The sequence below is a fragment of the Anguilla rostrata genome, chromosome 14, assembly GCF_018555375.3.
Source record: "Anguilla rostrata isolate EN2019 chromosome 14, ASM1855537v3, whole genome shotgun sequence".
NCBI lineage: Eukaryota > Metazoa > Chordata > Actinopteri > Anguilliformes > Anguillidae > Anguilla > Anguilla rostrata.
The window spans coordinates 31,243,191-31,256,723 of record NC_057946.1 but is presented as its reverse complement, the minus strand read 5'-3'; the positions used below and the strand labels follow the sequence as shown (position 1 = coordinate 31,256,723).

Genomic DNA, 13,533 nt, shown 5'->3' with positions numbered 1-13,533 from the left:
GCGGTGGTTATCCAAAGGTGACCGGCGAAAAGAATGCCCCCCGCTGGACGGGACGCTCCGAGCTGGGACAGAGCGCTCCTCTAACACACCGCAGATTCGGATCAGAACGAGCGCCCGCGCAACCCTACGCTCACACACCGAGTACACAGACTCCTCCCAAGCGCCCCGTATCCCAACCCAACAGCACCGCGGTCTCACAAACCGCTCTCATAGCAGCAGCCAATCAGACGCTAGCCAGGAAAACGCAGCCCTAACAGACCACCTGCAGCCACAGCAACCCCTCCACTGCCCTCGCTCTCTCTCTCTCTCTCTCACACACATCAACACTGAGCGGCTTACCCCCCCCAGGCTACGTTCGGCCGGACCCGCTTAAAACCACCCGGACCAAAAAGCGCGAGACGCACCCCCCGAGCAGCGAGCAGCGAGCGAGCACCACCCGCGTAACCCCAGCCCGGGGCAGCGGGGCAGCGGGACGGGGGAGAGGCTAGCCGGCCCGGGGCCGCGGGACGGGGGAGAGGCTAGCCGGCTCCTGGCAGGACATCAGCGTGCTGCATAACTCGCATTCCTCACCCAACACATAATTTCCTCTCCGCACAGAGGTGTCACACATTTAAACCCCAAAAAACACACTTAGCGTTCTAACGAAAGGGAAAAGAGGAGGAACGAGCAGCAGGCGGCTGAGGCCGGGAGACTCACCGAGACGAGGCGAGCTCGAGAAAAGCGGAGAGCGCGGTGGGGAAGGCTTGTCCTCCAGCTGGGACAGACGCCCGTTCGGCTGCAAGTAAACAGCCGCACGGACCTACAGAGCTCCTTCCCAAAGATTTCCTGCAGGAAGCCCATCCCCACCCAGCCGGCATGAGCGCGGGACGTTCAGGAAACACACACACACACACACACTCACACTCAGTCTCTCACAAACACACAGTCACACACACACACACACACACACGGTCTCACACACTCACACACACTCACACTCACACTCACACTCCCTCTCGCTCACACACACACTCACACGGTCTCACATACACACCACACACTCACACACACACTCTCTCTCACACACACACACACTCATTCACACACACACACACACACACACGCACACACACTCCCTCTCGCTCACACACACACTCACACTCAGTCTCTCACACACACACGGTCTCACATACACACCACACACTCTCACACACACTCTCTCTCACAAACACACACACACACTCACACACACACTCACTCATACACACACATTGCATTAGTGCCGTTTCAGGAATATCCTCGAAACACAGGCAATGATGCAGAGAGAGGAAACTAAACACACCCACTCTCACTGAGCATTTGATTATGGAAGCCAAGTCCACTTCCACAAAGACTGGCATGTGTGTCTCTCCCACATACTGTATGATCACACACATGTGCTTGAGCTGACATGAAAGACGTACACAATTAAAAATAAATAAAATCTTGAAGCAGGCCTAGAAAACTTTCATTCATGACCCTCCGTTTGAGCCTGAGCATGCAGTAAATAAGACACATCCAAAGACACGCACGACAGATTCTCCTCAGAAACCTCTGCTTTTCACACATTCTGTTTTGTGACTCGATTCAACAATGCACAGGGATTTCCCCAGGAACACAAGCTGGTCCACAATAGTCACTGAATAATACAGCCTGATTTGTCCAAATTGGCAACAGCACCCCTTGAAAGGACACGCCCATGACGTTAGCACAGATTGTAAACGGCCGCCAGATTCTATTCTTAACACAGACAGCACTGCTGAAGACACGGCGTTCCAAACGGATTCTTATGGAAAATCATTTAGGGGCGTGGTGTAAGAACAGCACCATGGCAACAAAACGCACGAACTGTAACAGAGCACTGGTAGCGGCCGTTAAGAAGGAGAGAGAGAGAACAGGAGGTACCACAGCAGCCGGGCATCTGACCAGTGCATACAACCCTGGGCGTAAGCACAGCACACTGCTGGAACATTACACACTCACCACTCACGCAGTGCTAGAACATTACACACTCACCACTCACGCAGTGCTAGAACATTACACACTCACCACTCATGCAGTGCTAGAACATTACACACTCACCACTCACGCAGTGCTAGAACATTACACACTCACCACTCACGCAGTGCTAGAACATTACACACTCACCACTCATGCAGTGCTATAGAACACATGCTCACTGTGTTAGAACACACTCACACACTGATAGAACATTACACACTCACCACTCATGCAGTGCTATAGAACACATGCTCACTGTGTTAGAACACACACTCGCACACTGAAAGAACACGCACATAGAGCATGAGAACACACACTTACAGCGTTAGAACACACACTCGCACACTGATAGAGCACACACATAGAGCGTGAGAACACACACTTACAGTGTTAGAACACACACTCGCACATTGTTAGAACTCACATTCACACCGCATTAGAACTCACACTCAAACAGTGTTCGCCAAACCTGCAGGGCCACTGCATTTCTCAGAGCAGACAGCCTCAATCCTGACATCACCCAGCCTGCTAGCGAAAGTGTCCAGATAAGAGCCCATTACACCCCCCCCCCTTCCACCGTCATTATGTTCCCTTCAATGAATCTGTTACAGGGGCACCCCTTAACCGGGGTGTTACCTTTTTAAAAAGCACCTTTAACTGGGGGTGTCAAAATGCAGACACTCTGAAACCATTCATTTCCTGACTCATCTCCCTGCTCACCCCCCCCCCCCCCCCACACCCAACCCCGACCATTTTTAAAGGGGTTTAAAGCACCACCCCAACCCCCAGCCCCCAACCCCCAGCCCCCCCGCCCCCCACGCTGCCCCAGTGCCACACAGACACAGACCGCCACCTGTAATTACTCACCACGGCCCCACAGAGACGCTCCGCTCGGGTAAATTAATCACTCTGGCTCAGGGATCTCAGGTGGAGGGGAGGTGCTGGCAGCTGCACCTCAGGGTAAAAATAAAAGCAGCCGATGGGGTTGATTAGCCGGGCGACGGGGCAGCCGGCTTCCAGAGTGAGGCTACTCACAGCCACCGCGTGGGGCTCCCCATGACGACCAGCGGCAAATCCTTTAACCGCAATTTCCCCAAACGGACCGGATTTCAGGGAGGTAGTAAATTTCAGGGATGACTGAAGGAAATTTTTTCACCAAAGCATTTTTTTGTTGTTTTGCTCCACTAAAAGAAAAGTCGCTTTTGCGTTCGACAGCAGAGAACAGATTCCCACGCGCGCGGGAGAAACTCCAGTCAGCGCATCAGGTTTTAGGGCCCCGGTTCACACGCCCTTACAGGCTACAAATCTCAGCCCAACAACATTTATAGCCGTTAATAACACAACACGGAGGCTATCGCTGTACCAAGGTCTCAGATTTGTTTGGATAGGCAGTCTAACCTATGGTGGAAATGAACACCGGTGGGTGAATCCACCTCGCCTTCAGGGTGTAAGTCTGCAAAAACGACCGGCAAAACTGCAGGTTGTCAAAATATTTCAAAATAATAACTGCAACGGGTCCCCCACAGTGGTGTGTCCCCACTAAAGGACTGGACTGCAGCACAGCGATTCAGCTCTTGGTTCCCGTGCTGGTGAAGGACTACAGCAGGGAATTCTGCTAGCGACAGCTTGTTAAATATCACCCCCCCGCCCCCCCAACTCCCAAAAGAAAATTGGGAATCATCACAGCTAATTTAAATCCAAATTAGTTTACTCCCTTCCCCCCCAATAAAGTACATTTTATTGTTGCAGTTTCAGTAATTGGCGCTGGCAAAAGTAACGTTCACAAGCAGAGAGGAGTCCCAGCAGACAACAGAAACAGCCAGAGATGCGCCTCCACCCCCTGCCCATTCCATTCACACGCTAGGGCATTTCAGTCACAGACCGGGGCATTTCAGTCCCACACCAGGGCATTTCAGTCCCACACCGGGGCATTTCAGTCACAGACCGGGGCATTTCAGTCCCACACCGGGGCATTTCGGTCACACGGCGGGGCATTTCAGTCACATGCCGGGGCATTTCAGTCCCACACTGGGGCATTTCAGACACACGCCGGGGCATTTCAGTCACAGACCGGGGCATTTCAGACACACGCCGGGGCATTTCAGTCACACGCCGGGGCATTTCAGTCACACGGCGGGGCATTTCAGTCCCACGGCGGGGCATTTCAGTCACACACCGGGGCATTTCAGTCACACGCCGGGGCATTTCAGTCCCACACCGGGGCATTTCAGACACACGCCGGGGCATTGCAGTCACAGACCGGGGCATTTCAGACACAGACCGGGGCATTGCAGTCACAGACCGGGGCATTTCAGTCCCACGCCAGGGCACTGGAAGCTGCTTTTACAGTGCGAGAGTGTGTGAGTGTGTGTGAGTGTGTGAGTGAATTCAATTCCATTTTATTTGTATAGTGCATTTTACAGAGACACTGTCACAAAGACACACAAAAACGAGTGTGTGTGTGTTTGCGTGTGTGGGTGTATTCAATTCTATTTGTATAGCACTTCTTTATACAGACACTCATAAAGAGGCACAAAGACATGTGTGTGTGTGTGAGCGTGTGTGTACGTGTGTATGTGTGTGCATGTGTGTGCGCGTGTATGTGTGTGCATGTGTGTGCGCGTGTATGTGTGTGCATGCGTGTACGCGTGTATGTGTGTGCATGTGTGTGCGCGTGTATGTGTGTGCATGCGTGTACGCGTGTATGTGTGTGCATGTGTGTGCGCGTGTATGTGTGTGCATGCGTGTACGCGTGTATGTGTGTGCATGTGTGTGCGCGTGTATGTGTGTGCATGCGTGTACGCGTGTATGTGTGTGCATGTGTGTGCGCGTGTATGTGTGTGCATGTGTGTGCGCGTGTATGTGTGTGCATGCGTGTGCGCGTGTATGTGTGTGCATGCGTGTGCGCGTGTATGTGTGTGCATGTGTGTGCGCGTGTATGTGTGTGCATGCGTGTGCGCGTGTATGTGTGTGCATGTGTGTGCGCGTGTATGTGTGTGCATGCGTGTACGCGTGTATGTGTGTGCATGTGTGTACGCGTGTATGTGTGTGCATGTGTGTGCGCGTGTATGTGTGTGCATGTGTGTGCGCGTGTATGTGTGTGCATGCGTGTACGCGTGTATGTGTGTGCATGTGTGTGCGCGTGTATGTGTGTGCATGCGTGTGCGCGTGTATGTGTGTGCATGCGTGTATGTGTGTGCATGTGTGTGCGCGTGTATGTGTGTGCATGCGTGTACGCGTGTATGTGTGTGCATGTGTGTACGCGTGTATGTGTGTGCATGTGTGTGCGCGTGTATGTGTGTGCATGTGTGTGCGCGTGTATGTGTGTGCATGCGTGTGCGCGTGTATGTGTGTGCATGCGTGTGCGCGTGTATGTGTGTGCATGCGTGTGCGTGTATGTGTGTGCATGCGTGTACGCGTGATGTAAGAACCAATGCTGGTGAAATACAGTTAATACATACGTATTCCTCAGACGCTAAACCCAAACCCTCCCCTGAGCTGGTTAAAAATGGCCTGATATCTGCGGCTCAGCGCTTGCGGATCGGAACGCAGAAGCAGAGGGGAATTAGAGTGAATACTGCTCAGCTCCCAGCCCAGCCACAAGAGCCCCAAACACGGCAGCACACCCCCACTTCTAACCCCTCTCACATCGTCTCCCACTCCATTTCCAGCTGTTTGCAACTCGTTTGTCTGCTTTGTGTAAGTTTGTAACTCCTGTGCTTTATGGCAGGTCCCCACCTGAGAGCAAAAGAGATTTCAATCTCAGTGGGGTTTTCCTGGTTAAATAATTTTTTTTTTTTTAATCTGACAGTTGACTCTTGCCTTTCTCCAGTGCAGAGAAGCGCAAATCTGAGGCCAGTAGAAGGTTTTCCTTTCTGACAGCTAATCGACGAACGCCACTGATTGGCCAGAGACTGAACTCACCAGGTGTCCCAGGTTTAAATCAGTCCCTGATTGGAGGGTAGGAATGAAAACTAGCAGTGCTACTGGCCTAACCCTATCCCTCCTGACCACCACCAGTAAAAGCACCTAACCAGCCAAGTCCAGTGAAGATTGATGGTGTTTTTTTATTTTATTTTATTTTTTAGACAGTGCATTCAGTCAACGAAAAAAGCAGGGGAAACGGTTTTTCTCTAAAGTGATGCATTCAGTTTTTCTAACCTACATTTCTCTGGATTTCATGCCAACCTCTGCTCCCCCCCCCTTCCCAAGCATCAGGAATGGTCACTCTCCCCCATCTTACAGACGTGGCTACGGCATATTTCTGCAGAAATGGAACCCCCCCAGGGCTCGCAAAGCACAAACCAATTTGACAGAGGACCTCGCCAGAAACAGAGATCTGCGTGCGAAACAACCTGAGCCAGCACTTTCGCAAACGATCGAGAAACTCGCCTGTCGCAAAAAAAAAATAAAAAAACACTTCCTGGAAAATCGAAAAAGAAAAATATAACCATTCAACAGTCAAATCGGGGACTGAAAAAAATACTCCACCGCACTGCTAAATGGAAGGATCATTCCTCCTCTGATGAAGAGGATTAACCGTGTTCCTGAACTCAGACCGAATCGGCGGAGCACTTGTGGAGAAAGCGAAACCGCGCGGAACGCCGCTCGCCGATCACATCTGGACTAGAGCTTCAGCAGGGCCCGCAGCGCTCAGAGGGACTCGGACTGTAAATGAGGCGAGCCCTGGAGCGGTACAGATCACCGCAGGCCCCTCTCCCTCTCTCCCTCTCTCCCTCTCTCCCTCTCTCTCTCTCTCTCTCTCTCTCTCTCTCTCTCCCCCCCCCTCCCTCCCTCCCTCCCTCCCTCTCCCTCTCCCTCTCCCTCTCTCTATCTCTCTCTCTTCTCTCTCTCTGAAGCGGGCATACCTTCTCTCTCCCCGCCGTGTGCTTGCTTATGCCTGGCAGGAGAGGATGAAAGCGGGACGGAATCACACGCGCCGCTAATTACAAACAAGCGCGTGCACATCAAAGGGCTTAGAGGAGCGCGGCATTACGCATGGACCCTCCCCCCCCCCCCACCTCCTTGTTACCCCCCCACCTGTCCCCTGCCGCCGCCGCCGCAGCGTCCGCGAGGCCATGCGGAGATTTCCCGCTCGCGCAGCTGCACAGGGGCACGTCTGACTGCGTTTCCGTCTGCAGCCATTTTCATCGCTGCCTTCGCCCTGTTGGTGTGGATACTGCACCCTGTGCTAACACAGTGAGACAGACTGTGCTGAACTGTCCAGACGCACTGAGCCGAACTGCGCAGTTACAGTGAGCCAGACTGTGCAGTCACAGTGAGCCAGACTGCGCAGATGCAGTGAGACAGACTGCGCAGATGCAGTGAGCCAGACTGCGCAGATGCAGTGAGACAGACTGTGCAGACACAGTGAGCTGGACTGTGCAGACACAGTGAGCTGGACTGCGCAGATGCAGTGAGGTAGACTGTGCAGACACAGAGAGCCGGACTGCGGAGATGCAGTGAGACAGACTGCGCAGATGCAGTGAGGTAGACTGTGCAGACACAGAGAGCCAGACTGCACAGATGCAGCGCTCAACATTCTCACGCCCAAAACACTGACACAACGCACAAAACAGCAAGAACCTCAGCTGATACTGAGCTCCCCCAAAAGCACTCTGCAGTTTTTTACAGGGTTATATTTTATGTGGAATGAAAGAGGTGTGTAATATGCTGGGTAATATAATGTGGAATATATGCTCTGTGGAACCCTAAGATGTCCTGCCTTACTTACGGCGTGAGAGAAACACACTGTCCTCCTGGGCAGAGAGATAAATCTCTTCTGGGATAAAACGGACGGATCCGTCAAATATTTATTCTGAAACCAAACGGTTTCACTTTGGGGAGGCCTCCAGTAGACATATGGGTTGAAGGGGGGCTGGGGGGGGGGAAATAATAAAGGCATCAGCATTCAACAATAACACTTGCCTGGGGCAAGTAAAACTGCTCAGTTACCCGTCCCGTCAGGCAAGTGAAGATTCAGCGCAAATCCACGATTCGTTTGTTCCACCTCTCCACTTGCCACCGCTAAGCTAGCACAGAAGCCGAGTTGCGTGCAAGAAGGAAAAGCGGTCACAAGGTCGGAGGGCTCGGTTGGTTACAGAGACTGCACTCCCCGTCCGTGACCGTCTGGAGATAATCCCCCCCCACCCCCTATAACTACACTTAGGGCCCTATTAGGGTCTAATATCAGAACATCTTCCATAAAGCAGCAAATGAAAAGGAAAAGACCGGTACGGTCAATCCATCCATTATCTGTACCCGCTTATCCTGAGCAGGGTCGCAGGGGGTGCTGGAGCCTATCCCAGCACGCATTGGACGAGAGGCGGGATTACACCCTGGACAGGCCGCCAACCTATCGCAGGGCACACACACCGTTCACTCACACACTCGTACCGATGGGCAATTTAGAGTCAACAATTAATCTAACCTGCATGTCTCTGGACTGTGGGAGGAAACCGGAGTGCTGAAACCCACCGGACGGGAAACCCAGCTCCCAGAAAGCCCAATCGGGATGAACCGACTCTGCTACCACTGCACCACGACAGGAGACTGCAGCCCCACGAAGCCCCAACGAGATTCGAACCCACGACCTTCTTGCTACCCACTGCACCACCCTAAAAGGGTACCGTGTCACATGCAGTAAAAGACCCGTTTCAGCCTGTTGCTGGTGATAGCGATAGATGCACCAGCAGTGCAACCTTAACTGAGCTGGGTCAGAATTAGCCTGCCTCTCCACAGCCCCCTGCTCCCTTTCACTGGGCTTTTATGACACACTTCCTCAGCCCGCTCTGAGCCTGCAGTTTCCTCAGTGTCCTACAAGAGCCTTCCCTCTTCAACACTTCAGTTCTTGCGTCAATTACCATGTCGATATACGCGAGATAACAGGTTTTAGTACAGAGTCCATGGGGTTTATATGCAATTCAGGCAAACTTTTCCATATCCAGTCAAGTATAAATAAAGTTTGGGCACGTAGGTTTCTTACCAACTTGCTCGACCAGGCACGTGCAAAAAAAAAACCTAATGTTGAACCCTGGGTATTTTGCAAAACAGCCACTATTGATAGCAGCAGAAAAACAAAACATTTTGTGGAGCTATCTACTTAGGCAGATTCCAGGAAACGCTTTTAAAAAAGACGCCCACAAACTGCGCACGGAGTCGCTCCAGAGAGACGGAGCCGTTCCAGTTATTTTTGTAGCGATAACGATCGCCGCTCGGCCCCCTGTGTCCATCCCTCACCACCGTGAGCAGAGTAAACACAGACCCTAAGAGCCCCGTGCGTTTACACAACAGACCAATAAATACTTTTAGGGGAGGATTTTAAAAGCTGACCCCCCCGAGTCACATCAACAGAAGACGACTGTTTTTTTTTGGTGGTAGTGTTTTGTTTTTAGCTAGGCTAGCAGAGGCTAGTAAATTCTCCTGAAAAGCCCCTTCTTTCCGTTCTGCTCGAGGGCTCCCCGCGCGGCCCCCCCCTCCCTCACAGGGGCCGTAAATCCGGGTGCCAGCCCGGGCCAGCCTGAAACATCGCAGCCAGTCACCTCTTCAGCATAACGCAATCTTTTCAGATCTGCCCCCCCCCACATCGATCTCTGAGCGGTGTTTACGGGCCTCGTTCCGGGATGGCGGTACATCACGGACGCCAACCGCCAACGCCGCCGTCGCCGTCGCCACGGGAACTTCATAACCGCTGGTTGCGTTTGATGTATCCCGCCCGCTAATCATAACAGTAAATCTGAAACGTTAAAGGCTTCGCACAGCTGGGCCCAGAAAGAGGATCTTCCAGATAAGAAAATAAAGGGGAGAAAAAAAGTCCTTTTGTGAAGTTAGAAAGCAGCTTTAAATTAGGATTTTGGGAAGGAGGAAGAGGGGGGGGGAGGAGCTGGAGATCCTCTCTGACATTACTGAAAAAAAAAATATATATATTATTCATTTTTAAAAATTGGCATTTAAAATGGCTCCCTGGGTGAGTTGGCAATCTGTGATGTGTGCAGGAATGCATTGTGACCTGGTTCTCCGTATGTCAGACCCAGAATAAGGCCATGTTTAACATCGTCAGGGTCTCCTGTGAAACTCTACTTGAGCAAAGCCGCCATTAACAAAGTTCCCCATATCCCTGAACAATGGATCTGTGGACTCGGTTTAAGAAGAGTGTGTGTGTGTGTGTGTGTCAGGGGAGCAGTTTCCCTCCTAACAGTACCTCAGCATGCTGAAAGGCATGATATTGCTATACTGCTTACCCCTTATATTGCCAATTACTTTACTTACATTATCCACCTCAGTGACCTTTAGTGCCCAAGTAAATATTAGTTTATTTCCACCAGGAAGGTCAATGAAGAACTTGCTTCTGTTTCCACGTGGTTAGGCCACAGATTATTACCACCAGCCTGCAGTATAATGTCCAGATTTCCCAGGTCCGCTACACGCAGGTCACTCCGAGACTAACCGCCCTTTGCCAGCAGAATGGATCAAATCAGACATGGCGGCTCAGCCAGTTCAGACAGCTCGCAGTCCGACCGCAGCCGGCCGTGAAGACCGAAGGTAGATCTGTCAAAAACGGCCACGGACGGGACCGTCCCCTTCACAGTGTGTGTGTGTGGTGGGGAGGGGGGGGTGGGGGGGGGTATACTGGGGTCCATGGGAAAGGCTAGGAGGGGGGCATATTCAGACCTTTCTCCTACAGTCAGGAGTGATGTCACTCAGGAAGAGGTGGCAACACGCTCACCAAAGCAAACCTGGCGCTAGGACCTGTCCTCTCGCCTTCTCTTCCTGCTCCCGCCTCCAATCGAGCCCTCGCGGCGACGCGGTCATTGAGTCACCGAGGGACGGCGGTCACAGCGGCTCGCTAACCGTTCCCGGACACTTTTATGGGGAAAAGCAGTGAGGCAACCCCAGACCGTTTCCCGCCAAAATTAGCTTCGTGAGTCATGCCTCTAGCGCTGGTGCGTTCTTCCTGGACTCCGTTTGTACCCCCCCCCCCCCCCCATGGTTACACTGGAAAAACGCCTTACGTGCTTATGCTGCTGACGATGACGATGATGTCGAAGGTCAGGATGACATGGACGAAAGGACATGGTGCCGGTAATAATGACGACCAAGAGGGAGACGACATTGACCAAAACGTCAACAGAAAGACGACAGCAGCAGCCACTAATACAAAGGTGAACCTTGGTCAGTTTGTTCCCTACATGACCTTTCAAGTTTTAGAGCAGAAATCCTCCATCTTAAGAACCCAAGAAGGGCTTAAGCAAACTGGGCATAAACGAGAAATGGAATTAGAGAAAGCGCTGGGATCCAAACGGACCGGGTCTGGTTCTTGTAAAGCCTCAGTACGGTCTCCCCTTAACCCCGCCCCAGAGAGAAAGGTCACATGCACACAGTCGGTAACTCTGAGTAACGCTCACTGAGGTCACCAAGCCCAATTACAGCAGCCTCCACCTCTGCACTAATCTCCACCGAGGAGAGCTGTGAGCACTGGCATGTGTTAACAAAATTAAAACCATGTGTGCGTATGCATGTGTGTGTGAGTGCGGGAATGTGTGTATGTGTGTGTGTGTGTGTGTGTGTGTGTGTGTAAGCGTATGTGTGTTTGTATGTGTGTGCTGGGGGGGGGCTCAACAATGCATTGCTATTCAGACCCCCCCACTTCCCGTCTCTTCCACCGCTCAGTCACGCCAACTCTGCCAACAACAGCTCGGCCGCCCGCAGGATGACAGGAGAGAGAGAGACGTGCAGAACGCCCTCTCCCTCCCACCAACAAACACAGACACGCTCACACACGCACACGGCCCAATGCAGGTATGCATGCTCTCACACACACACACGGCCCAATGCAGGTATGCATGCTGTCACACACACACACACACACACACACACACACACACGCACACGCACACGCACACGGCCAATGCAGGTATGCATGCTCTCACACACACACACAGCCCAATGCAGGTATGCATGCTCTCACACACACACACACACACACACACACACACACACACACACACATACACACACGGCCCAATGCAGGTATGCATGCTCTCACACACACGCACACACACACGGCCCAATGCAGGTATGCATGCTCACACACACACACACACACACACACACATGGCCCAATGCAGGTATGCATGCTCTCACACACACACACACACACTCGCCCAAATGCAGGTATGCATGCTCACACACTCACACACACACACACACACGGCCCAATGCAGGTATGCAGGCTCACACACACACACGGCCCAATGCAGGTATGCATGCTCACACACACACACACACACGGCCCAATGCAGGTATGCATGCTCACACACACGCACACACACACACACACACACAGGCTTACACGTCGACACAAAATCCAGATATTCACACATACATACAAACACACAATCACAAATGTGCACATGCGTATGCATACACCTGAGCGCACACACACACACTCCTCTCCCACGCACACACACACCCATGCACACACGCATGCCCCTAGATACATACACACACGCACACACTCTCCTACATACACACACACACATGCACACGCACACCCCTACACGCACACACACACACACACACACACACACACGCACAGAGTATCTGAATGGTCGTGTCAGTTAGCAGCGATGCGAGGCGTTGTGTCGTGGCTCACACTGAAGACCGGCTCGGTCTGGGAGCCTTCACTTCTCTGCAGCTTAATTCTGCAGCCCACCCCCAGCACCACCCCCAGCACCTCCGGCTAACGTGAAGGGGGGGCCGGGGGGGTCCGATGACTCAGATTAAGATGCCCCTGATCCTCAGCAGTCAGCCCAATCTCCACCAGGAACCCCAATCTCCACCGAAGCCTTTTTAACGGGGCAGAGGACAGAGCAAGCCTGCCGTCAACCTGTCACCTTACCTCACTAACTTCTGCTGGGGGGCCACTCCCAAATTTCATAGCCGCTCCAGAGTTCATGATTTAAATTCCAACAGCCCCCTCCTCACAAAAACGAAGGTCAGGAGAGGAAAAAGGGGTGGGGGGGGGTATGGCAAAAAAAAAAAAAAAAAAGAAAAAGAGAAGGCAGTCTTCAGGTATGTTAATCCTCCAGCGCTGTCCCCATGCAGCGGCGTCCGGTCGTTATCCGAAAGAGAACACCCCCGTTTCGCTCTCCCCTCCCCAAACGCGCGGGGCTCAGAGACGTCCCGCCGGCGGGGCGGGCTCCATGCTCGCTGAGCCAGCGGTGGGGCGCGTCGGCGGCGGCGGGGATCGTTAGCGGCGGTCGCCGTGGCTGCGGGAGTCTCCCGGAATGGGTCCGGAGTCCCCCCCTGCCGCTCCGCTACCCGTCAGAGCCGCGGCTGCCCCTCATCCCCCCCACGCGCACGCCCGTCTGCTCAGGGACCTCCCGACGGGGCGGGGAGGCGCTCGCGAGTGTGTGTGCGTGTGTGTGTGTGCGCACAGCGCGGAGGCTGCTCTGCCGGGCTCTCTCTCTATGTGCTGGTTCCTGGTGTGTGTGTGTGTGTGTGCGCGTTTCT

At 53.0% G+C, this 13,533-nt stretch overlaps 1 protein-coding gene across 4 annotated transcripts in view; it reads right to left on the bottom strand.

Moving 5' to 3' along the window:
* Window positions 1-13,533, bottom strand: part of mcc (MCC regulator of WNT signaling pathway) — an 89,691-nt gene that overhangs the window by 55,430 nt on the left and 20,728 nt on the right. The window contains exon 1 of one of the 4 annotated variants that reach the window (XM_064307969.1): window positions 12,920-13,306. The exons of 2 other annotated variants lie outside the window; for them this stretch is intronic. In XM_064307969.1, the coding sequence (XP_064164039.1) occupies window positions 12,920-12,976 (57 nt within the window). In that variant the 5' untranslated portion in view covers window positions 12,977-13,306. Of the gene's footprint in view, window positions 1-696; window positions 856-12,919; window positions 13,307-13,533 lie in introns of those variants that run through there. One more of the 4 variants, XM_064307967.1, reaches the window with a different exon arrangement.